At 37.9% G+C, this 22,991-nt stretch overlaps 1 protein-coding gene across 1 annotated transcript in view; it reads right to left on the reverse strand.

The window, feature by feature from the left end:
- Positions 1 to 938: 938 nt before the first annotated feature.
- FTO (FTO alpha-ketoglutarate dependent dioxygenase) overlaps positions 939 to 22,991 on the reverse strand; it is a 222,272-nt gene continuing 200,219 nt past the window's right edge. Inside the window, exon 9 of the mRNA XM_030457999.1 lies at positions 939 to 1,089. Coding sequence (XP_030313859.1) covers positions 939 to 1,089 — 151 coding nt within the window. The remainder of the gene's footprint in view (positions 1,090 to 22,991) is intronic.

Here is a 22,991-nt window from a genome sequence, read left to right on the forward strand (position 1 = left end):
TATACCATCCAACATATATTTGTTCTTTTTATAGCATGACATTGATAAACAGATCATAAAGAGCTTGATTTCTGATAGTCTTCTGGTTATGTTCTCATAGATCTGACTAGATCACCACAGATGCTGTGTTACACACAACCACACAGCCTAAATCTAAGCCAGGGGACTTGATGAGAACTCTTCCTTAAGCCCATCAGCTTTTCAGGCAATGCCCTCCAAACAGCACTCACAACATGCAGAAACAGAGTGATGGTTAGGAACTGAATTCTGCATTCCAAAGAGCCCTGGAGGTACTGACTGCCATGGGAAATCTCTCCCAGTATTACTCAATTGCCATGATGAAAACCAGCAAGAAAGTTTGGGGCTCTATGTCAGGATGCTCCTCCAGAGTTCCTCATCTGAAACAACCACTCTCAAACAAGAAGCCAGTGCATGAAGGACTTTCTTCACCACCTCTCGTACCTCTGTTGTAGTGGATGAAGAGTGACCATACTGTGTGCACAGCTCTATCCTGGAGATATCCAGCAGGCTCACCCCAAGCTGCCCTCTCATTAGGATGTCCAGATCATGGATTCCACTGTGTCACAGCTGTGATCTATGCTTTACATTGCTCAGACCTCCTAAGCCAGAGGCACTCATGGAAGCAGAAATTTAGACACTGAAGGAACTTGTGAAAACACAGATACCCATGGGCTGTAGGGTCAATGGGAATCGGAGGAGGAAAAAGCTGAGGCTGGTGTTTTGGCTACAGGTGTTAAAAGCCACCTGTTTCTGAAGCTTTGGGGCCTCATGTTTTATATGATGACCAATAAAACCTGCAACTGAGACACTAAATAACACCTGATCAAGGAACTATAAAGCTGAAAAGATGTATGTTAAACTAAAAGGCTTCTCTCCAAATGATGTACATCAATAATTCCAGGCTGATAGGTCACCTGTCATTCTACCCACTGAACAAGGCTTTGTAGATCAGCAATTATGTCCTCAAGATCATATGGCAGAGGCATGTTACAGTCCTCATCTGTCCAGAAGGGATGGCATTCTGGTTTCTGGTCTTCTGGCAAGTTCTCTGCTGCTTCTGACTGGCATCTGAAAAGAAAGGTAAGGAGATGAATTACTTGGGTAAAACTGTATCAAGAAACTGAATACTCAGCAAGGATATATTCGTGCATTCATTTAAAGAGAAAGATGATAATAAAAAAGAAATACCACATCTTCTGACTAAATGGATTGTTCATTTACAGTGAAGTTGATTTCTGTTGTAGACTTTGTATTTTCTATAGGGATTTCTCAAAAAGCCAATCACAGAGAAAACTCAGTTAGTGTACCTTTATATGGTGAATTATTTTTTCATTATCTCAGCTGTTATTTAAAGTATGTGATTAAACCATTATCAGATTTAAATGTTTGCTGGTTCCCAATGTATTACTAGATTATTGAGAAAGATTAAACTGAATTTACTGCATTAAGGTCAGGGGGGATAGATTAAACAATATTAAAGAAGTCAGACTAGCTTTGTAGATTCTGGAGATTTACAAGTGTATCAACCTGCTTAGCTCTGAAAAAGGCAATATAAAAAGAGAAAATTCTATAAAGATAAATGGAAATGGAGGTTAATAATAACTTCCAATGATGAATAGGTGGGCAAAACTTCAATAAAATTAAATTAAGAGGTTAGTGTATGTTAGTCCCCAGAGAAAATGCTTAAATTACAATGTTTTTTATTAAATGGATTATTCATCAATACCAGTGAAGTCTAATTATAATATTCAGCTGAACTGCAGCCTGCAGAGGAAAGTTTTATAAGTGGCAATCACATCTCTTAAATTAGGCTGCAGTACAACAAGCTGCATCAAAAAACACAAACTTGTCACAGTTGAAGGAGGATTTCTTCCCCTCAAACAACTTGCATGATGCTGATTAATTAGTTAATGTTTGCACTGGGGCAAGACAATGAATTTTGGTATATACTGCAGCTCTATGTAGTTCTTCAAGGAGATAAAATGCATATTGTAGAAGCACTCTTCTATCTCTTGCAAGAGATAGATGTTTTCTTTAAAATTCATGTTCTACAAAAGCACAGAATTTGTTTTAGGCACAGATGTGTCTTTCATCTCTGTAAAATGAACTCTGAAAATATTGACAGACACAACTTCCTTGTCCTTCTGGAAGAGACTGTATCCAAATGAAAGATTTCTTCTCTTGGGAATTATTAATGGCAGTGGAATGCCCAGGAGAAAACATACTTCAGCTTTACACCCATGTTGGTGTGTGGTTAATTGCTGCAGCAGCATCCTGGGCACTCAATCCATCGTGCATTACACTACGAGGACAGTATTAACACGTAACATTCCAATATATCTTCAGCTCTCCACATCAGCCCCTGATAATAGCATCTGTTAACATGCACTAAGTACTATTATGTAGCACATCACTTCATAAATAATAAGATTAGCCGACCTCAGGGCCCTGGGAAGAGTAATGTGTTTAAATGTTCTCATTATTTATTTAAAACAAGAATTAAAGGAACAGAAGCTACTTGTGACAATCCTCTTAGCATAAATATTAAACTGTTTGCATTGATAAGCTGCACTGTACAGAATAACAGAGGATTTGTTTTGCTGCCTGCTTTATAATAGTTGTTACAGCAAATGCAGTTTAGTGTATGAGTTCTGAGAGGTACTTAACTGATTGTGCCATCATGTTCTGAAGACATTTTCCAAATTATATAAAGAAACAGGAGAAAATTAATATGCAGGAGAAGCTGAAACTAATTACAGCATAACTCTATAAGGCTTTTAAAATCTTGCTTTATTTTCTGTCTTGGCACAAAATAGTACACTCAATTTGCTGGGGAGTAGAAGATATTCCAGTTTAAGCATTTCAATCTAAAAGTGGATAAATTAACCATGTAGAGATTATTGCAGATGACAAATCAAGAAGCTCAGCCAGTAAATACTGCAGACATATTATGTGGTCTGCAAAATCAACTGATAATAATAAACATTCTCCCTCACACACATCTGCTGTTTACAGCAGAATTTTCGTTGAGAGGAAAACCATACCAACTTCAGCTTCTTCACCATTTCAGAGCCCTTTTTCACTTTCCCTGTCTCTTTTTTCCCTTGCTCTCCACACAAGTGAATTGACCAGGTTTTCCCTCACACCTGGGGATTGGGAATTCCTGCTCCTGAAAATGGGGCAGCTCAGGATGCTGATAGCTGTCCAGGAGTAACTATTCTAGCTGCTACATTCCTTTCTCTATTTTATCTTACCAGCAGAGCCATCCCTGAAAGGGCACCTCAAAGCTAAGCATGTGCCTTAACTTTCATGCAATTGGGAAGTTTTAGCCACATCATATTCCAGGTGAGGGATCAGAGGAATGGAAGTGTGCCAGGCCCTCAGACTTCCTGCAGAAGTCTGGTGACAGAAATGCATCAGCATGGAGCAAAAGTACAAAACCAGAGAGAGCAGAGCTTCCATATTCCAAGTTCTGCAATCCCATGGCCCCTTTTGTCTTTCTGTCCAAGATTTATTTTTTTTTTTCTTTTAATATCAGTAACAAGAGCAGTGAATGACACATTTTTACATTTTGTGAGTCACCTCCTTTGATCAAAATTGCAATCCCTGTGCCAGATCCAGTTGATATCCAAGTCAATTCAAGTTGCTCATATTTACAGTTATAGGGCTGGGTTCTAATCCCTCATCACTGCACCTGGCAGGTCATGAAGTGTTTCATCTGAATGGCACCCACCAGCTTGGATGAGTCTTCCAAACATGGGTTTCTGACTTCAGAGTCAGTTTGTAAGAGCAGCCCCTTCCAGATGAGGATATTGGTATTGATTTTAATAAACTTTTGTGGGAGAAGTTGTTGCCACAATGCTCATTATTTGTAGCCCAGTAACAGACTTGAAGATACCACACAAGGATGGCCACATTTTTTACTGAAGCAGAACAATCAAAGGCTCTTAAATAATTGCAATTAATTATTTCAAATGCCTTTGTATCTGGGAAAGATACCTAACAGAAGTTAGCAATGATAGCAGAGAACAAACAGAAATCCTATCTTTTCCCAGATACAAAAGAACTTATGATGCTCCATGTGGAAACACTGCAAACAGCAAAGTACAGTCGTAGGGAGAAAGAACCAAGAGCTTTAATGTTGTAAGTTAATTAAAATACTATAAATTAAATAAAAACCTCTTATTTGAGTTAATAAAGTCAAACTTCCAAAAGAGAGTGGATCTGATCTGTGTATATTGAATGCACAAAATGTGCTAAGAGGGCAAACTACACATGCTCTGAGATACAGAACAGATGCCAAATCAAGAGGCATCTTTCATACCTTATTTGCAGCAGAACAGAAAAACTGCCACAATGTATTTCTAAACAACTGAGCTCCAACCTTGTGATAATACACGTTCACCAGCATATTAAAGAAAGGGTGATTTGTCTAAAAATGAGCAGAATGGACCAAACTTCATAGTCCCTGCTACAACACTCAAGACCTGTGCCAGGCCAACTTAAAAAGCCCATTTTCAAGGAGCAATTAGTCCCTGTGATGGTGCACATTCTCCCTACCTCTACCCTATCTACTGCACAGTATTTTAAACCCCTTTCTGTCCATTTTTGCCAAGTGGACTTTGCTCATGAGTAGGGTCAACCAAGTCATGCCAAACATCAGTATGAGTGCTGTGAGTATTTGTGTGATAGCAGAGGACTCCTTCCCTGGGAAGGTGGCCAATCTCACACCATGGGCAGGTGTACACAGGCAGATCCCTGGCTATGGTCCCCTGGGCTGCACTGACATTCTGATGATCAGGGTGTCAGCTACATTAGAGGACACTGATCACAATGCTAAAATTAACCACGCTTGCTAAAGTGTGTGTTAATTATGAGTATGCAAGCAGTCAATAAAAGGTTAATGCAAAAGTCAAAGGATAAATTTATTTCAGTATTGCATCACTCTACTGACTAAATGACTAACATTATGCTTTGTTTTTAATCGATATATTTTACAGTAATGCCTGAGCCATTGATTTGAAAAACAGTCTTCTTTCTAACAGTTAAGTTTTGAAACTACTAAGTATCAAGTATCAATATACTTAAAACACTTTTTTTTTTTTTCAGAGCAGATACTTGTTGTTCTGTTGTCAGGAACAGGAATGCATAGAATCCAGGAGGCAGCCTGAGGTTCTGCTGATGAATGTGATTAATGCAAAGAAGAATTACTTAGGCATCTAAATCAGGTACTGGGAAATCGGGTCCCCTGGATTCCACTGCACTGTTTGTCTGCTCCACAGAAGTGAAGTCAAATCAGATCATTGGGGGTTAATTGTGGCTCAGACTGCACTGGTGTGTTGAGGGTGAGGAGCTGATGTGCAAAGCCCAGTGTCCTAGATGGCACTAATTCAGCTGCCTATGCCTGGCAGTTCAACTGAAATCTGTAAAAAAAAAAATCTCAGCCTAAACTATTTAGTTGACAAAGTATGGGAAGGGATAAAGATTTGCTGCACGGTATCTTCAGCTAGAGAATGGGGATTGTATACGTCTGATGAGACTGCCAATGTCCTTCTAACCATGGCCACCAACTCCACCTTCCTAAAGGGGAGCTCCTTAGAGATGGCACTGCAATAACTGGGAAGCCACTGAGAGAAGTGCTGGCATCTGATGTCTGATGTAAACTCAACTTCCCCAGGCTGAGCCTTTCCTCTCCTCTGTGGCTGCCATCCTACAGACCTAGAAACTGTCCATGAGAAAATCAGGGCACCTCCTATTCCCACAAGAGAAGGGCTGTGTGGGACAGCCTCCATTCCATGTTTGCTTGATTTTTTAATTAAGAAACATCACCACTCTCTATACAGTGTAGGGGGCTGGGAAATCCCCGAGAGAAACACTGAATAAATAACACAGCATTTGCTGAAAGATGAAGTTTAATCCAATTTAACCTATAGGTCTATAAATTGTTCCCTTTCAGCCCTGCTTCTCAGATGCTTTTGTTTCCTGTTTTTAGAATATATATATCAGCAATGTATCCTGTCTGCATGAGAAGCACATTAATACATATTTATATGAACACCCATTCATACCAATAATTACAAAAAAATCCCATAAATCCAAAAAGGGCAGCATTTAGGAGGAAATCATCAGTTATATGGGTTTTGTTATATACTTTTCATGATCAGCAATAGGATGTGCATTATTCCCTCTGTGCTGAGAATATTTGGTTTGGACTTCAAACATTGTAGAAATATATAAACCTCAATTTATATTTATATTCTCTCAAAAGGAACTTAAAATGCTCTAAGCTTTTGCTGAGGCATCTGATGTTCCAGTCCCCTCTGCTGCATCTATGATCGGTCACTGTATTTCACTTGCAATCCTTGCTTTCCTATGATTTTTTTTCAGACAAAGAAACAAAATGTCTGCTCTGCCCTGAGTATAAACACAGCTGACTTGTTTTCCCCAAAGTATTGATTTTATGCACTTTTAAAATAACTATTTTCATTCTGTTTGCATAATCAGCTGGGGCATTGTTCCTCTACATTTGCAGAAACACAGATGGAATTGCTGATTTGGAGCCTTTGGAGAGATTTTACAGTATTCTCCAGAACCTAAGCTTCCATTAAAATAAGGTTTCAAGCACTCCTGGTTGTGAAGATAGCCTGGACAATGTAAATTGATGCATGGTTATCTTGTTGAGTTCACAACCAGACAGACAGACGTAACAGCACCAAGGGAGCTGTGAGCTTCCCCCACTTACTTTATTGAGTCTTTACTTGGGGCCAGATGCTCCTCTCTGTTGTGCAGAACAGCATTAAATGATGGAGAAAAAGAGAGGAAAAGGAAATGGAAACAAAAAACAATGAAAAGGTGAAAAGAAATCTCCACAGCCTACTTCCCAGGGGGCTACAGATGTCTTCCCTTGACAGTATTAAGACTCCTGAAATTTTTGGGGCTGAGCCACATATATGTCACATCCCTTTGTAAGACACTATTTTCCAAAATAGTCCTGCCTGAAAAGCTAATGGCACCTCTTGCATCATTGCTGGTCCACTTTACTTTTTATACTCCTTTTATGTGAATGTCACATAGCCAAGGAAAAATGGAAATGTAGGATGGTTAGAGATGACACTGCAGGATGATGGCCCTTCCACTGAATTCCCCCTCATGTAAAGTAAGCAATCCCATTTCCCAAAGAACTTCAGGTTTGGAGGCTCTGTTCTCCTGCACAGAAAGTCAAAATGTTTTCCTTGCTGAGTGCATGTTTTTCCATAAAGCAACTTTTCCCATTAATAAAAATCAACTGCTGTATGACAATCTATTTTTTGTGGACAGTAAAATCAAAAGGCTCATGATGGAGTGCATCTAACAGCAACCATAATACTTGACCAGGCTCAAAAGAACTGGGCTGGATCTTTCCAGCATCAAAACTCCATAATCCTTTCAGCCCAAAGTGCTTCCTGCCTCACTTTTAATAAACCCAGCCTCAAACCTGTAGCAGAAGGAACCTTCCTCGGGGCACGGCACTTCGAAGTCAAGCAGGGGTTCTTGTTGGGGTGCACAAACAGTGCTCCAACCTTGTCACCTTGAGACTTGGCTGCCTTGTTGGGTGCTTGTGCTCTGGACTCAGCTCACCTCCTCCTCTGGCTGCTCCAGAGTGAGCTGGGCATGCCCTCTGAAGCTCACCTTTAATGGCTGCCCAACGCTGCTCATGTGCAGTTGGGGGAGGCCTTCATTGGGCACAGGTGGGCTTGGCACAAGCTCATGCCTCCCACCTCCTAATTAGCCACACCTGATTGCCTCATTTCACTACACAACCCCCCCCAACTTCCATTGGGACCAAAACAAAAGTGACACAGAATGGGCAGCACGTGGGAGCAGAAGAGCACCAGAGAGCTCAGGTATTTGCAGTAAAAGCTGTGCAAGAATGACTCCACACCCAGTTTTCCATGGAATGGTCCTTGGATGGAAGTTTAGGAGGGAGGGAAACAGACTGGATTCCCAGGAACCCTGCTGTCTGGCTGCTCTCAGACTCTTCCTAAAAGGCAGCTCTCATCAGCTTTGGTCCATTTCAGTGAATTTGCAGTTTCGTTGACCAAAGGAGAACAATGAAAGACTGACAGCAAGCACTACATGGGGAAGCCAAACAATCACAAGAATAATGCTCTGCAGACTGAAATGAAGATCTGGCTTAATTATAATATATACTATTTATATACTACATATATTATATATATAGTATTATATATATAGTATTATAATGACTAAAACCTGTGCAGTAAATACATGTGCCTACATATATACATCTCTCCAGCTACCCATAGATACTTTTACACACACACATATGAGGAGCTTACTCCACATTTTCTACCACAAGATATGATACTGTACTTCTGGGTGGCTTAGGGAACAAGAACAAAAAAGGTTTATTGTGCTGCAGAACTACAGTGTTGTGTACCTTGGTTGTAGCCTGCAACTAGAATGTTTATATCATATATTGGAAGTAATACTATAAGAGCAATGCAATCCTATGGCCTAAAACACAGATTCCTTTGGGTCAAGATGAGGCCAAACAGAAGCAGGAGAGAACAAATAATAGGGAAATGAGAAAAGATATAAAAGAAAGGCATAGAGGCTCAACAAGAGAAAAAAGAATTTTAAAATAAGAAATAAAATCCCTCCTGTAACTAATCACATTTCAGTTGCTCCAGACTTTCTCCATGGCTGCTGCTTTATTCAGTGATATTTTATGGATAAATTACTATAAAAACATAGCACAAAACAAATTCCAGTGCTGGCAGAAAAATAGACTTTATGTCCCAGGAAATGCTACAGTACACCCAGGCACAAATAAAAATCATGTGGCAGCAATGTGCTCAATATGCTGCTTCTCTATGTCTGTAAGTGGAGTAAATCTTTCTGATTACCAAACAGGACGTCTGAAATTTATATTTACCCTTTGCATTTCAAATAACTGAAACACTATATAGAAATGTTAAATATTCTTTTCTACTTTAACTCATAAACAATTACCATCACCCAATGTGAATATACATATACCATGTGAATAAATGGATTTCTTTACATATTTTCAACTGCTTTAAGGAAAGCCATTCAGTGTGAAAGTTCAGTATAGTGATATACCTCAACATTTTGCAATTAACATAATTCTGCAATATTTTAAACACCAACTAAAATTTCAGTATAGACTAAATGATGATTTAAAGGTGTTAGATAGGAGGAATGTACTTGTCCTTATGAAATATGATAGCATTCAGCCAATTTAAACACACGATAAACCACACATCTGATGCTACCCTACTTTCACAGACATTATGAGTGCTTAAAAAAGTGCAAGATCCTGATCTACAAAACTCCATCAGTGGCCTTAAATTCTCTCTGCACCATGAAGACTTCTTCACCCAAGTGGGTACCAAAATGCTACTAGCAGGTAAAATTTAAAATATCTACTGCAACAAATGGTTATAGCTCTTTATATTATTTTCTGTGGTACAAAGAATCTTTCTGATTGCAATATCAATGACTTTAAACCACAGACTAAAACTCTAGACCTTTCCATGGTGCCAACTCACTTGTTTTATATGCTATGATCTAGAGTCCTGGCTTTGAGCTATCTCTCACTACTGATGCTTTTGATGCTTTGTTCTCTTTTTACTTTAGGATGGAAAATAACAAATAATACTGAGTTCTCTTCTTACTCTTGAATTCTTCTGATGTCTATCTTCAGAACTCTTCTAACATCCAATTTATGTCATTCTTTTTCCTTCTTATGCTGTGAATTTGAAACGAAAGAGGTAACATAATATCATCAGATCTAGGGACGACTGAAATGGCCTTCGGAGTAAACTTCAGAGCTATTCCAAAAACTATCTTGCCTGAATAGAAACTGAGAAATTGCTTTTCAATAGATAATGCAACTCCTCTTGAATTCTTTTTAGATGAACTTACTGCCATAGGGAACACTCTAATGATAATAAAGTATATGGTGCCAATGCCTTAGGAGTAGTTCAGCTGGGTTATTTCTTTAGTATTTGCAAGGCACAATTAAAATTCATTCTCAAACATTTCTGTGCTTTCTCTTGCCTAATTCTTTACTATACACTGGCTACAAAACCTGAAGTTTGCTAATCAGAAAAGCTAACATCTGCTGTGTGGATTCACCTGCAATGCTTTTCTCTCTCATCACATCAGAATTCCAAAAGCTCTCACATTAGTTAATTAAGTACCTGATTCAATCTTCTATCAGGACCGAGCAGAATGCATAGTCACATACTTAAATCTCATTTAGCTCAGTGGAACTTTCAAATGTATTTCAAGCTCAGCACAAGCTTAAAAGCTTCACTGTGTGGGGTCCCTCGAGATGGTCTTCACATCACTGCTCCTTGCCCAACTGTATACATAGATTTTATTAACTCCAAATTTTCTAAAGACCTTGAGGTAGCCACCCTATCCCTACCCCAGTCCTTTCCTTGCCAGTCCCTACACTGATCCATCCTCTCCAATTCAACCTGCAATGGATCTTCCATCTGTGCTCTGAAGTACCAGAGGATCACAGTAACATCCTGGCAGTGATTTCTGCCAAGTTACCTACAGAAGGGCCACACTGCCAAACTCTGTTGAGAATGGTGCCATTTTTTGTGCCTGAGGAAATAGGACTCTTCTCTTGTTGGGTTCCACGAGCTGTCCATCCCTCTGTACTTTGTGCAGACTCATGGGAAATCTGGACATGCAAAATGAAAAGCATTAATTTAATTTCTCTCACAAAAGACCTGCTGTTTTGTCTTCCTTCTGTGTCTGCTCAAGAACAGCTATTTAAACTTCATGAGAAGTGGATGGCCTTCCATAGGTTTTATTCTGTCTCTGAGTATTGTGTTTCAGACTCCATTTTTTCTAATTTATTACTTGACAGCTGAGCTACATTGGTCATTCCTTTCAATGAACTGCTGACAAAATTTCTTCTCTTCCTATATTACGAGAAACACCAACACCCTGAGCAAGCAACAAGCCTAATATCCCTTTCACTTAGCTTTGGTTTTTTTTCAGATAATATTATGATTATACTAATCTGAAATGCAAAGAACACATTCATCTTTTTCTTTGCTGAAATGCTATTACTCAACTTGTCTTGGTGGCAAGGCCCCATGTAAAATTTAGGGAGTCAGTGTTTTGCAATGGCTGCATAATCCTCTTTTTGGTGCAAACAGGAGGTGTCCATGCTTTTTTTTTCCTTTCTTAAGAACTCTTGAGGAGTTATTAATTTGGTGTTTGTATTTCTCAGATATGTGCAGTTCTACAGGGAAATTTTACATTCTCTCCAGTTTATTCAAGTGCCAGTAAGAGCATCTAGGGAAGTTAATGACATTCCTCAGCAAGATGAAAAGCCATTTTCTTGAATGCTCACCTATAGACTTTGTCCTTACCACACTCACTTCAGTTTTTCTGGCATTTCACTACAATCGAGTACATGGAACATTGTTGCTTTCTTTCAGCTTTCCCTTGGAAATAACCTAAATCCAATCCTTTCACACCTGGCCTGACAGGCCTGCACTAGCTGCTTTCTGTTAATGGGTTATCAATTTGATGTCCCTTTCCCCAGCCTTAATGACTTTACCAGGCTCAGTTTGATGTTGACTTGCCTGCCTAGCCAAACACTGGTGAAATCACACAGGAACCACAGGTTGTTCTCAAGTCCTTGAGGAGACTGCTTCATGCACTTCTGCTCTGTTTTTCTTTTCCCTTATCTCCTGACAAGGTGTAGAAAAAAATACTGTCCATTTACATTTGTCTCATAATTAAACCAGGTATCAGCCTGCTAGAGATATTTGTGATCTTTCTCATTGGAAGGTTTAGAGGAGCTTCAAGAGAGCTGCTTTGCATTATGAAAACTTTGGGGCTTAAAAAATCCTGTTTGTCAGTCCTTCTGTCTTTTGTATTTTTCACTCAGAAACAATGAAGGGTGTTATTCCCTGCTTCTCTGGGTTTTAGAAATCAAATAAGCTTCTACCAGTCTCAAAAACTCTCTTGGTAGAAGTCACCTAGGGCTGTACCAGGAAGCTTTTAGCAGTGTTCAGACCCATTTTTTAAAATCTCAACCTACTCCAGAACACACACAAACACAGAGGAGTATCCATTTTTTAGCAATGTTAATTAACATCTAAGAAATGGTAATGTCTGGCACTATCCTGTATTATTAACTTATAACAGACTGAAGAATTGTGGCCCAATAACATTGATTTGAATTCTGGGAGTTACAAAGACAGTTAGAATGCTGCTACCATGACAAAGGAACTGGAGTGATCCTGGTATCTACAGGGATGCAGCATATCATTAGGAAACATAAAACCTGGGACAGGATTCACTTGACAAATACATAAACACTGCCAATTAGTATGTGTTTTTCTGGAAAACAAACCCTATTAGACAACCCTTTCAGATTACAAGTTCAATTGCTAGAATAAACTCATTTATGCTAGCTAGAGCATGGTTTTGGTTTTATTTCTCTTTTTTCCCCAGGTAGCACTGAATGCCAGCAGAGCATAAAGCACAAGGAAGCAATGGCTGACCTCTAACATAATGATGAGCATTACTATCAGTGGCTCATTAGTCATATTTTCCTCAGGGTTCCAAAAAGAAATGGTAATATCAGCTACTTGATGATTTTTGCAGCTAGCATAGAGACTGATACAGATAAAAACCATAAGGACGTGACAGCCCTGCCAGGTCACTTCATGATCAGGACTAAACATGGTCTAGAACTCTATGCAAACACAGGGAAAAGGATGACTGGGAAATTGATGACTTTGTGCTCAAAATATATGAAAACAAGTTGATATTATCCTGGACAACTCAAAATGAATTCCCAGTATAGTACCTAATCCTTCTGTATTTCACTAGGTAGACAAATATGAGAGTAACATGGAATAACCTTGTTTCCAGCTTTTTAGAAGCACATTGAAGGGAGCAGAGAAAAGATACTGAGGAGACAAGTGGAAAATACATGATGATGATGAACTCAATTTGCTTCACTTATCAGATTTAAAACTGATAGACTGAAGGAAAATGTCTTGTATGAAAGAGCTTCCTTGTCTAGCAGAGGAAGATGGAATTTGAAAAGGAACCCTGAGAAATTCAAATATACTTGTTTTTTACAATTAAGTCAATCACACACTGGGACAAACTATTAAAGGAACAGAATAATCTTCATTTCTGACATCTTCAAATCAAGAAAAGATTCCTGCCTGGAAACCATGCAGTTACACAGCCAGCACAGGGATAAAAGGAAAAAATTTAGTAACTTGTGATAGAAGTCAAAACTGCTGACATAAAAATCCTAAGTAGAAGAATGTTCAAACTTCTACACAACCATTCTTTAACAAGCTTAGTTTGAGTTAGACTTTAAAAATCCATTGTAATATATCTTGCTGTAGAATTATGCATTCTAATTGGAATGGGTCCTCCAGGAGAATGAAAGAAGACAGAAGATTTCTAGTGTCAAATCCCCAAAGTATTAGCTTAGGCTTTGAACCCAGTGCTACTGTGGAGAGAAAAACCCTGATGCAGGGAATAAAAACCTTTCAAGGCATCCATATTCTCCATTTTCTTGCACTTGTTATTGGCCATTTAACTTTTTACTATAGTGAAGTTCTAACTTTTTACTACACACAGGCTTGAGTGAAAAGACAATTGGTGGAAAGGTACACATGGACACATAACTTTAATTATTATCAAAGGTTTTCATGTAACTTATGAAATATATTCATGATATGAAAATGTAAGTAAACAGCATATGTATATTTTCATTTACTTCTTTTTTCTTAAAGCATCCTGGAATCACCAAAACATACAAGGTGACACCAAGTCAAAAGACATCATCTACTTTTTCAAAATGTCATTATAGAAGAATCAGGAAAAAGCAGCTGTATTACAAGTCACCTTTCCAGCTCTCACAAGCAGACTATTAATGGAGAAAACCCTTTACAGTGCATTACAGGACCAAGGTCACCTGGGAAACCTCAAGGCCTCCCTGGCTACCCACAAACCCAACTTGATTAGCCCAAATAACCTCCTGCCCTTGGGCAAGGGACTGATGCAAAGGGAAGGTTTTCAGCAGACTGCTAACTTGCTGCTCATGCTTTTCAGATGATGTTAAACAGACTGAGGTGGCTGAGATTCACCTGAAGGATGCAGCGTCTACTCTACACTCTTCACTAGTGTCTGCTGGAATTACCACGAGCATTATAACTGCATTGATAACCACAAATTGTCTACATGCAAAGATAGTCTAAACTCAAAGTCTGTTTCTGGACTCATGTCTGCTAAAAATGAGTGTAACTTCAGCACAGTAACTTAATTGTCTTGTTCCTTCTGACTGCCATAAGGGATAGGAAAGTACCAGCAGGAAGTAAGTTTCCTTGGAAATACCCTATAACCACATGTCACCCATTTTTAAGCATTCTCTTTAGGATACAATTAGAATAAATCCATACTTTCAATATATGCATGAATGATGAACTCTGTATGTTTTCCCTGTACAGAACCCTCCATCTATTCCCATAAGAGCAAGCAGATTGACCTATTAAAATAGTTTGCTACAAAAAACAAATTACATATAGAATATGAAATTTGTGAGAAACTGGTAAGGTTTCCTTCTGTGTCTTTATTATTTCTGAGCTACCAACTACATCAGAAAGCTGGAGAATGTTTCAGTGCATCAGCTACAGGTTATATTAAACTTCTAGACTGTGGGTACCTCATAAAATAAGGTGATGTGGAAAAGGTGAAAAAAAATGATCTGTATGTTGTAACCATTTCTTCCACACATATATTTGGTTTCAGATTCTCTTTATTACATCCTGTGTGCTGGTGAAGGAACAGGAGAAGGATCTTTCTGTATTTGCCATAAGCCTTTTGAAGATATTATGTTTGTTTGTCATGAATCTCTGAGAAGTCCTCTGATTCTACACTTATGTTGGTCACAGGAGAAATATGGTATTTTTGCCATTATTTTTCTCAGTAGAATTCAACAAATATGGGGGCACTCACTGAGTAATTCGGTGTTGGTTTACTTTATGATTTTTCTTTTCATTTTTTTTGAGAGAAAGAAGTGAATTCTGACTAATGGTGAGAAAATATATCCCCTCCTTTTATGGACTCTCTGTAAATCCTGAATCTCTTCCCCAGTTTCAGAATGATTTTGGGGATCATTTTTATCTTCATGTTGCTGATGAGAGGATGTCAATTATGTTTAATTATTTGGCTTTCTGTTCTTTTAAACTGTCCCCACTTCAAATTTTACAGCTGGATATACCTCTAAATATAACTGAGCTGTGAGTCCAGACAATGAGAACTGATAGTAGGAGAGATCTGAAAATGCCACTTGTACTAATATGGTTTATAAACATTCTCTCTGTAATGCTTAGATCTGTCACCTGAAATAAAATGCAGTTTTATAAATTACTTGAAAATTAATTGTATAGGACTTTAAATAAAATAATTTTAAAGTTCTCATTATATACAAACAAGTGCACATAATTCAGCATTATCCTAAACCATTGGTGAATTTAGACAACCTTTAATTTTGTTAAGTTTTGAACTGTATTTTTGCAAACTAAATTATAATATGAATCTTCAAATATGCATATTTCTCATTTATTACAAAGAAGACCCCTCAATTTCATTATTATTATGGATCTAGAAAGTGCTTTGACCGAGTCTAGAAGTCATACATAGTATTTGCTCTGAGTCCCTGCAAAGCTCAAATTAAGTAACAGCTTTAATTCTTACTAATTTGCTCTGTTCCCAAGATAACTTTCTTGCATTTTTCTCCATAGCATTTAATTTGGTTAAGAGATTAAGAAATTCTTAATTAATTTATTCATTTAGTTAAGAAATTCTTTAATGTCCCCACACCTAAGTTTAAATATACCAAAGTTAAAATGAAGACTGCATGCTTTCACAAAAGCAAATCAACTGCTCCAGTACAGTGTATTTACCTGTAAACTCATCTGCTCTTACTGTATATTTAGCCACTTTCCATATTCTCATCACCACACCATCTGAACACCTCATATTTCTACTCTGGTGTCACAACAACTTGCTCTCAATGCATGGGAAATCAGCACTTGAACTGGTCAGGAAGTGAATTCACTTCACTGATCCTATTATGGGGCATAAGCCACTGGGCAAGCTTCCTTCCCACCTGCCTACCTCCTCCACACCATTCAATTCTCTCTCACTTTGGCAATAACAGGCCATGCACTTTCAAATCAGAATCCAACCCCACAAAGGAAAAAAAATATCCCAAAAAACCCAAAACAAACAAAAACCCATAAACAAAAGCACTCTGAAATGCAAAAGGAAATCCAGATTACAAGTGTGCTCAGCATACCTGCAAAAGTGCCAGAATTCTAATTCTGTGTTTAAAGAATTTTAAAACACTTGCCTTCAAGCTCAGAAAGTGTGCTCTGCCTTGGGTTAGAAGTTAATGTCCCTTCAACCATTCCTTCAGATATGACAATAGTTTGAGGAAAAAAATGAGTGGATTTTATCAGTAATCCTCATCTGATCATGGCTATAGAGGGACCTGGAACAAACTACAGAATCCCCTCACTTTTCCACAAAAATAAAAGTTATGACAAACTTTTTATCTTTAGTTAACGCAAGCATCATGGTAAAAGTATCTGAAGATGCTCTCTTTTCAGCAATCTCACTCCTTAGGAGCTGCTAGAACCCTCTGTTCTCTAGAAACTTGATGCTAGGAGTTGCTGAACAATGTTATCAGTGATGAAGAGGGGAGATGACAGCTTGCAGCAGCTCACCCTGTCAGGCACTGGGGATGCTCACAGAAAGAATGACAATATTAAGCATGGGAAAATGTTAAGCAAGGTCCTCACACCCCAGTTACTGGCTGGCATGCACCCAGAATTGGACAAAAAAGAGATGAAGACAAAGTAAACCTCTGTGTTTTATGCTTACTTAAAAAGCATTGCATTTTAAAGCTATGCTTATTTTAATACCTTTATATTGTTTCCACTTATCCACATTCAATTCTAAGAGAATGAGCATGGTGATACCACATTTTCCATTAGAGCTACTCACAGGCACAGTTTCTGTCCACAGCACGATGCACAGAACATGCACTGCAATTACCCAGTCATCTTAAATTCAAATATACCAGTAGGAAGTATTTGTGAGAATTTCTCACATTATAATGCTTTAAGCATATGAATTTCTGTTACAAATTTGCTATTACCCCTTACATTTGAACTGAAAGAGTCTTATTTCTTCATTAAAAAAAAAAAATCCATTGGGAAGTGTGGTCATTCCACTGCTAGGATATAATTGTATTTCTGAATAAGGCTTCTTAGAGAAAGATGCATAGTCCAAGTCTCATACCACTTCTACACTGCCTTAATCACATTGATTGATCTTAAACCTTTTATATCAGCTTAACTCTCCAGCATAATTGAACTGAGTTCAATGGTTATTATTTGCACCTACACAAGGAATCAGCATTTCTTTTAATGACTCAAACACACTGTCCAAGGATCCAGAAAACCTACATACTTCCCATTCCCTGTGTTTTTTTGCAGATAGATACATATGACACACACTTCAAGCAGTCAGAAAAGTGACAAGAACTGATTCCATTTAATCTGGGTTGGTTTCCCTCCTCATTCAGACTGTTTAATGCAGTTGCATCGAGCACAGCACAATCTCTACTTGTATGAATTTTCAATTAGTTATTCCTTGCTTTCAGGTACTGTAGCCACTAAAACAATTTAATTCCATCTGACTTCAATTGTGTTCAAATTATAGTAAAAAGGAAGAAGACAACAAGCTGTAAATATGAAAAGAGACAGAAAATCATTGAGAATCATGCCTTTATGAATATTTGATGAAGAAAGGTTAGATCTGCTGCTGGTAAATTACAAGAAATTATGTCCATCATGTGACTCTGTCAGCAAAGGTTAATACAAATAGGTTTGGATTTAGTTGAGATGACAACGAGGATTAAAAAAGATTTGTCCTGTCCTTGCAGCAATTAGTTTTTCTCCTATTATTATTGTAACAGAGTTTATCGTTAGGATTATGGTAACAGAACTACTGCTCAATGAAATCATTTTGTTTTTCATAATACTGTGGCAGTTTTGCAATAAATTTTTCATCTCTACTAATCCACTTCTTTATTGTGCATTTGCTGAAGTAGAGAGACAATCATTAACCCATTTCTTGCCATAATAGGTTTTGTTTTGAGTGACAGAAATTATGGGTGCAGCAATGCTCAGAGGTTCCACAGCCATCATTCTCCATTGGGGCAGCAAGAGAGGAGCTGTTGATGAGGTGGAACATCACACCAGACCCTCTAGACAAAGCCAGTGATGAAATCTGACCTTGTCTGCAGTCTTCTGTGCTCGTGGTGACGGAAATATGGAAGCTGATACTGTTTATGTGTGCACACCAACAAAAAGGAAGAAGTCTTGAGAATCACACCCTTCCTCCCAACACTGTCAGTGTTTCAAAGAACAGGCTAGACTTCGAAGTTCAAGTGTTACATTTGCTTTTGTTTTGACAAACTGCTTTAAGTATAAAATTTTGCTATCCTGGAGCCCATCTTTTCTTTGCTCACTTTTGAGACTGAAGATAAACTTTGAAGAATATATGTTCTAAGAGAAGTAGAAATTTAATTCAGATCTTATTTTGTCTGATGAAAACTTTCTGTAATCTCTTCTGATAAAAACACAAATTAAAACTCTAGAAGTACATAGTCTGTTAGGTGCACAGAATTGCTAGGAAGTGTTAAAAGTGACTGGCAAGTTCCTAATTGGAATTGGCATGCTGTGCACAGCTGATGGCCAGCAGCCATACTTTGGTGGTGTCCACTGAGAGTTACTTCTTCAGTTCCATACACTCCTTCCACACTTAACGCCACGTCAAAGAAGGAAATTTAACACATCAGGAAGCTTGCTAGATTATCAAACATCTAATCAATAACATTGACAACAGTTCTGTCTAAAAGCATTGGGGCAACCTGAAGTAAGACACAGAAACAGACATCCAGGACCTCTGCCAAGAGTGCCTTTGACCCAGCATTTCCACTCCAGACCCAAGGGGCACCGTGGCTCCTTTCCCTCAGCTCTTCCACATAACCACTTTCCAGCTGCCTGGTTGAATAAAATGCTCCCTTCACAGTAGCTCTGACCCAGCTAAAACCAAAACAAATTAAAAAAAATCCCCCAACCCTACCAGTGCCACAGCCTCTGAGGCATGAGAAGCAGTGATTCAGGTCATAAAGCTGCTACTTCCCTGGCTGCAGGCATCTGATCCCTGGCATAGATTGGACTTGTGTAAATCTCAGCAATCTTCTCAACATTATGGGACTCAGTGGGATACAAATGGCTTCTTCATGTACTAGGCTTGCTCACAGAGATTTGAGTTACCTGTGGAGCAACTTTCCCACTCTCTGACATACACCTGGTGGTCCTGAAAGACATCGTGACAAATTTCCACTCGCCAGATTTAATGCTCTAAAAAGCACCCACATTTTACTGCTCGAGTTGAAGTTAACTCTGAAAGACAGAAGACACGGATGCATATGTCTTGAAATACCTCAGGTAGCATTAGGGAAATGAAGTGCAATGGAAAAAACATTAAACTCATAGCATATGCAACATATCAAGTTTGACTGTTGTTCCCCTGCACTGGTAAAGGCAATCTATCTTAAAATAAAAAAATAAAAAAAGGAAGAAAAAGAAAAAAAGAAAAAAAAAGTGATCAGTCTGTTCTGAAAGAAACATCTCAAAGCACAAATATACTACACAGGAGTCATGGATCAGTATATAAACTTCTGAACATGTTGGCTGCTATAAAAGAAAAAAATAAAAGTAGGAAGAAGTACAACAGGGACATCCATAGCTATTAGCTAAAATATACACATAACCCCTAGAAAAAGAATTGCATGTCACAGGACAGGAAAAATGATTTTGTCATGTTATCACTGACTTGTGTTCAGCTTTGAGACCAGGCAGTTTGTGAGACTCATTTTTCTATGTACTGTTAAAGACAATCCATGGAGCACAGGTTATTTTAAGGACATGATCCACATTCCACAGCTGCATCAGTCACTGAATTTTTTAACTTTTAAATAAAAATGTGAATATTGCTTTCTGATTGCCCAAACTGTCACTTTTTCAAAGACTGGCAAATGAGTCCCCAGAGACACAGTCCTTTAACTTAAGAATATCTTTTTACAGTAATATCAAAGCAAAAGAAAAAACAACCCCAGGCCCTCAGCTTTAAAGACAACATAATGAGATCAGAGATTCTGCCTGCAAAGAAATTAACTTATGGCTGATTAATGAAAGTAACCTTAAATAGTAGGCATATTGCCAAGAATTGGATATCATAACAAATGGCTAGGAAATAACAGACAGCTTTCAAGGGGGTAGAGCAGAGCAGCCTAGAAGAGATATTTGAGCAGGATACTGCCTGGAAATCTGATCTCAGATTCTTGGAATGATGGTATAACTCATATCTGCTATAAAATCCTCAATAAATTCCCCTTTTCCATGTATCCTATACTAATGTAGGTAATGGATCTAATTAATTGCTGGTGAATGAACAGTGCTATATAGTAGCCATAAGAAAAATATTATTGTTATAGGAATTACCAAAATAAAAATAATAATAAAAAACCAACAACAAAATCTGCCATGAACCCTAAAGACCTTCAAGTACATTAATAATTTGTTCCATTTCATGTCAGCAGCATCTTTTGTTAATTGCTATAAATCATATTAGGTACCTTAGGACTCATTCAATTACTATTGCTCCCTTTTCTTTGGCTGGCACAAGATCAAGCCCCAAAAAAATGAGGTTCCAAAAGGTTCTTTGACCTTCTTGCTACCTTTTCTGCCCTCAAATATGCTTGATTTCATACTCATACCCTTACTTCTTTACCCACAGTTCCTTATTACATTATAGTACATCAATCATTTTGTGCTCCATCAGAAAAATGTGCCTTAACATTTTATTCCTCAGGATTGCTCAAGTTCTTTTACCATAAATGCTGAGGCCTCTAACAGATGTAAAACAGTATTTGTTGTTTTCTTTTGAATTAGCTTTGCATATCTTCAGCTTATTTATCTTGGTATTTGAAACTAAAAAGCACCTAAAGTGCTGTTTGGATTGTGACTTATTTTCTTCTCCTTAAGTTGTTATTAGTAATTAAAAGCTTCTAGGCACATTAACTGTGATGCTGATCATTATGAACTGTTTGTGTGCTTGTCTTGATGCTTATGTTGCCTTACATGATAAAAATAGCTCCATTTTTACCAATCTGGATGACATTTTTCTTGCCATTTTTGCTTCCCTACATTTCTTTAAAATAACATCAGAAGCTGTCCAAAAGCTGGGGGAGGTCATTTGTGATGCTTTTTTCAAGCCCCACACTGATGTGAAATAACAAAGGGACTTTATTTACAGTGAATGTGCTTTTTAACAGGCTTGGTGATAATTTCCAGTTCTATCTACCAGATAGTATGTAAGGTTATATATTAGTACAAAAGAGAGAATCCTATTGGGCTGTAAGAAGGACTGAGATGCAGTGGTATTATTCTACATGCCTTTTTTCCCCCTGTTTAGATTAATTTAAATCTCCAAATTATACCTTTAAAAAGCTTCATACCTCCAGTTAAAGTCTTCAAAAAACCAACCTATCCTTTGCTACTTTTAATAATTCAGCAGAAATGTTCTCAACACTTGGTGCTTTGTTGTACCTGAACTCTTTCACTGCCCCTGGAATTTCTTCATGATTTGCTCAGTTGTCTATAAAATAATGGGGGTTTGGTCACCTGTAATAATCCCAGCATCAGACAGCTCATTAAAGCACCATTTCTGTCATTCTGTAACTGGAGTTTAGCTATAACTACTACAATTAAGGTTTTTTTGTCTTCATCCTTTTGTCTGGTGTACAAACACTGCCAGGCTTTGTTCTTGGTTGTTGCAGTTATTATCTTTTACCTGGTTTTATCTCTGATTATCTACCACTCACTCTTTTTAACCTCCTCTCAGTAGTTTTTCAGCCCCTCAAACCTGTTCTTAATTGCTAGCCAGTGCTCTTGTCTCTACTTTATATCCATCAGAGAGTTTATTTCTTAACTCATTCAGCCCCTCACTTTCACCAGGAAAGAAGGACTGGAGACACTGCATCCTTTGAGCTTGTGCTGATCCTTCCTAAAATGAGGGAATGGTGGGAGAAATGTTAAATGCAAACATTACAGTTTTGCAAGAGGCAAGATATCTGAGAAGAAGGTCACAAATCTACTGTCTTTTTACAGGGGAGTAGACTCCAAGGTAGGAAACACTATAAACCTCTGCAATTACTAGGTTTATAATTATCAGTGGACAAATTTACTATTCAGGAATAAAAGGAAAACAGAGCACTAAATTAATTAAAACACACATTCTGCTAAAGAATGAGCAAATGAAGTAATGGTGCAAATTTAAGGAAGGACTTAAATGAATACATGAAAGTCTTTCAAAGTGGGATGTACAAATGAACTTGGATGATGACGATGCTACACGAGAAAAGAAACAACACAAACCCAACACAAAGAAGCCAGTTTGGGGTTTGGGTTTGTTTTTTTTTATTTTTTTTTAAAAATAGTTTCATCAAATATATGATATGGTTGGGAAGCATCTTATCTATTGACATTTAGAATAGTAAAAAGGTATTATGTATGTGCAGAAGGGTTTAACATCAATTAGATGCACCATACACTTCTTCCAAGACACCCTAGTATTGATCACAGCAAAAATCTAGCAAATGAACTGCAGATCAGATTGCTGCCTTCTAGGAAGATTTTTTTGACTGGAAATTCAAAACTAAAATAAAATAAAGACATTTTACTTATTCATACCTAAGTACCTTATCTACCCTGCACCTCGATAAACTGTTAACCCCCCCA

Source organism: Calypte anna, chromosome 11 (assembly GCF_003957555.1).
Source record: "Calypte anna isolate BGI_N300 chromosome 11, bCalAnn1_v1.p, whole genome shotgun sequence".
Taxonomy (NCBI): Eukaryota; Metazoa; Chordata; class Aves; order Apodiformes; family Trochilidae; genus Calypte; species Calypte anna.